This window comes from Asparagus officinalis, chromosome 1 (genome assembly GCF_001876935.1).
Source record: "Asparagus officinalis chromosome 1, Aspof.V1, whole genome shotgun sequence".
Lineage (NCBI taxonomy): Eukaryota > Viridiplantae > Streptophyta > Magnoliopsida > Asparagales > Asparagaceae > Asparagus > Asparagus officinalis.
In genome coordinates, this window is record NC_033794.1 from 24,245,297 (window position 1) to 24,247,476 (window position 2,180).

A 2,180-nucleotide genomic window follows, 5' to 3' on the forward strand; every position below is an offset into this window, starting at 1 on the left:
AAGCTGATTTTCACCCGATCGCCGTAAATCGGCCACGCGATCATAGAGGGACTGCCTGAAGCTGGCGAAACTGCCCATGCCGAGTTCGACAAGGGAAATCACCTGGCTCACAGCGCTCTCGAACTCTTCGATGCGAGCCTTCCAGGACAAGGACTCGGAGGGAACAGGCTTTTGGCCTGGAGCGAGCGCCGTGATGGGCGGAATTTCGAGGCAAGGTTCGGCTCCCGGTTGGGGAGCAGGATCTGAAGCAGCGGAAGTCGCAGGACCCTCAGATTCATCGTCCGAGATCAGGATAGGCTCGGCCGCATGCTCCTCGGCAGCCGACGCCCCCGTTTGACCTGTAAAACACGACAACAATACGGGGAAGAATCAGAGGAAGAATACCTACCAAGATCACGCGAAAGTCGAAGCAGGAAGATACCTTCAGCCGCGGCGGCCTCAGCAGCGCCTGAAGAAGACGGCTCCTTCCTTTTCTTGGAAACGACCCTCTTCACCTTCGGTGCCATCAGGAGAAGGAGAAAAGGGAAAATTTGGGAAGATGATGAAGAGGCTGTAGATCCTCTTAATAGAGAGTAGGGGCGTTAAATACCCTACGAGTCCTAGACGGTTACTCAATATTCGATTAGACCGTTCGGGGCTAAAACAGTTGAAGGGTAAGGACGAACAAGATCTGACGGTTCACGACCACGATCTGCAACAACGGCCCGAATCGGGCGCGAGAGACGAAGAGGCCCACTAACTCGCATTTAATGCGAAACGGCTAGCCCACGTCTCCTTAACCGGCGTACACGTGGATTAACACATGGCCCACCAAAAAGCGGAACCCGATCAGAGCCAGGTTCGCCGTTAACTCCTGCAAATCCGCCTGCGAACAAAATTCGCCTGCAGAGGAAGTAAACTTGCAGCAGAAACTCACCGGCAAGAATTCCTCTACAGTTGAGGTTCTCTTACGGTTGAATTCGGACTAATGCATGATTGCAAAAATGGAGCACATCCACAAATGACAATAGGCCAAAAACAAAAGGGGTAATTTCATTCATGAAGAAAAAAAAGAAGTCCCATTACAAGCGGAAAGTTAAAGGCGAATTACAGGGATTTCAATCTCAGTTCCGCCTCACGAATTTCTTCAGCATGGCGGAGCTCAAGCCTCCTTAGGACCTCTCGACGAATATCTTCCTCTGTGCATGAAATCAAATCCTGAATAGCCTCTCTGACATCCTTGAAAGCTCGATCCTTCTCCGCAACAGAGCCAGTGGTCAATCGCCGGCGAGACTTAACGCCCTCCAACTCTTTTGCCACATGATCACGAGCCTTCTCTTGAACGGCCAGGGCAGCCTGTGCTTCGGCTACAACCTGTTTCAGCCTCTCTACTTCGAAGGAGAGTCGGGAGAACTGGCTATCGACCGTTTCTTCATCGCGGGCCACCCGTGCATCCTCGGCTTTGACCTGCTCCGACTCTGCTGACAACTTCAACTCTAGCGTCATGTTCTCGTTCAGGCGGCGATCACGATCTACCATAGCTACTCGAACTTCGCGGGAGGCGAGATCAACAAGAGTGGAACTCTCCGCACGAAGAGCGAGCAGCTGCCGAACAGCCCCCTCCACTTCGTTCAGACGCTGAAAATAGGGCCTCGCCGCGGTAGCACCGAGCCTCTTACGCAAGAAGGACGCATCGTGTTCAAGAACTTCCTTGAATTCTTCGAAGGGGCAATTCTCCTCCAAGACCAGTCGGGTGCAGTGGGCCAAAGTATCTTCGAAATTCGCCAGAGCTCGCTCTACCTGCGTTTTTCGCCAGCGTTCCAAGGGAGAGAGGGCGACCTCCTCCGCCGTAGACGAAATCACGGTCGAGGTGCCTATAGCCATAACCGTAGAAGTGAACCGTAGGGGTGGTAACGGGCCCCACCGGAGCCGGTGCGACCGATGACGCCCTCGGTGCAGTGGTCACAACGTCAACGGCCGCCGCCAACGAAGAAATGGTCACCTGCAGAGTAGGAGCCTCCCGTTGAAGCGGAGACTCTCGCGCCGATGAACGACCCCCAGCCGACGCTTCCGCAGGAGCAGGAGATCCCCCTATTTGGCCAGGCGCGTCCTCAAGAGCCAAATCCTCTTCCTCGCTGGACAATGCCTCGTGAACCGAGACATTGTCATCCTCCTCAGATGAGCGATTCGCCCAAGAGTGA

At 54.3% G+C, this 2,180-nt stretch overlaps 1 protein-coding gene across 1 annotated transcript in view; it reads right to left on the minus strand.

Moving 5' to 3' along the window:
- Positions 1,087-2,180, minus strand: part of LOC109832151 — a 1,995-nt gene continuing 901 nt past the window's right edge. The window contains exon 3 of the mRNA XM_020399593.1: positions 1,087-1,853. Within this exon, the coding sequence (XP_020255182.1) occupies positions 1,087-1,853 (767 nt within the window). The remainder of the gene's footprint in view (positions 1,854-2,180) is intronic.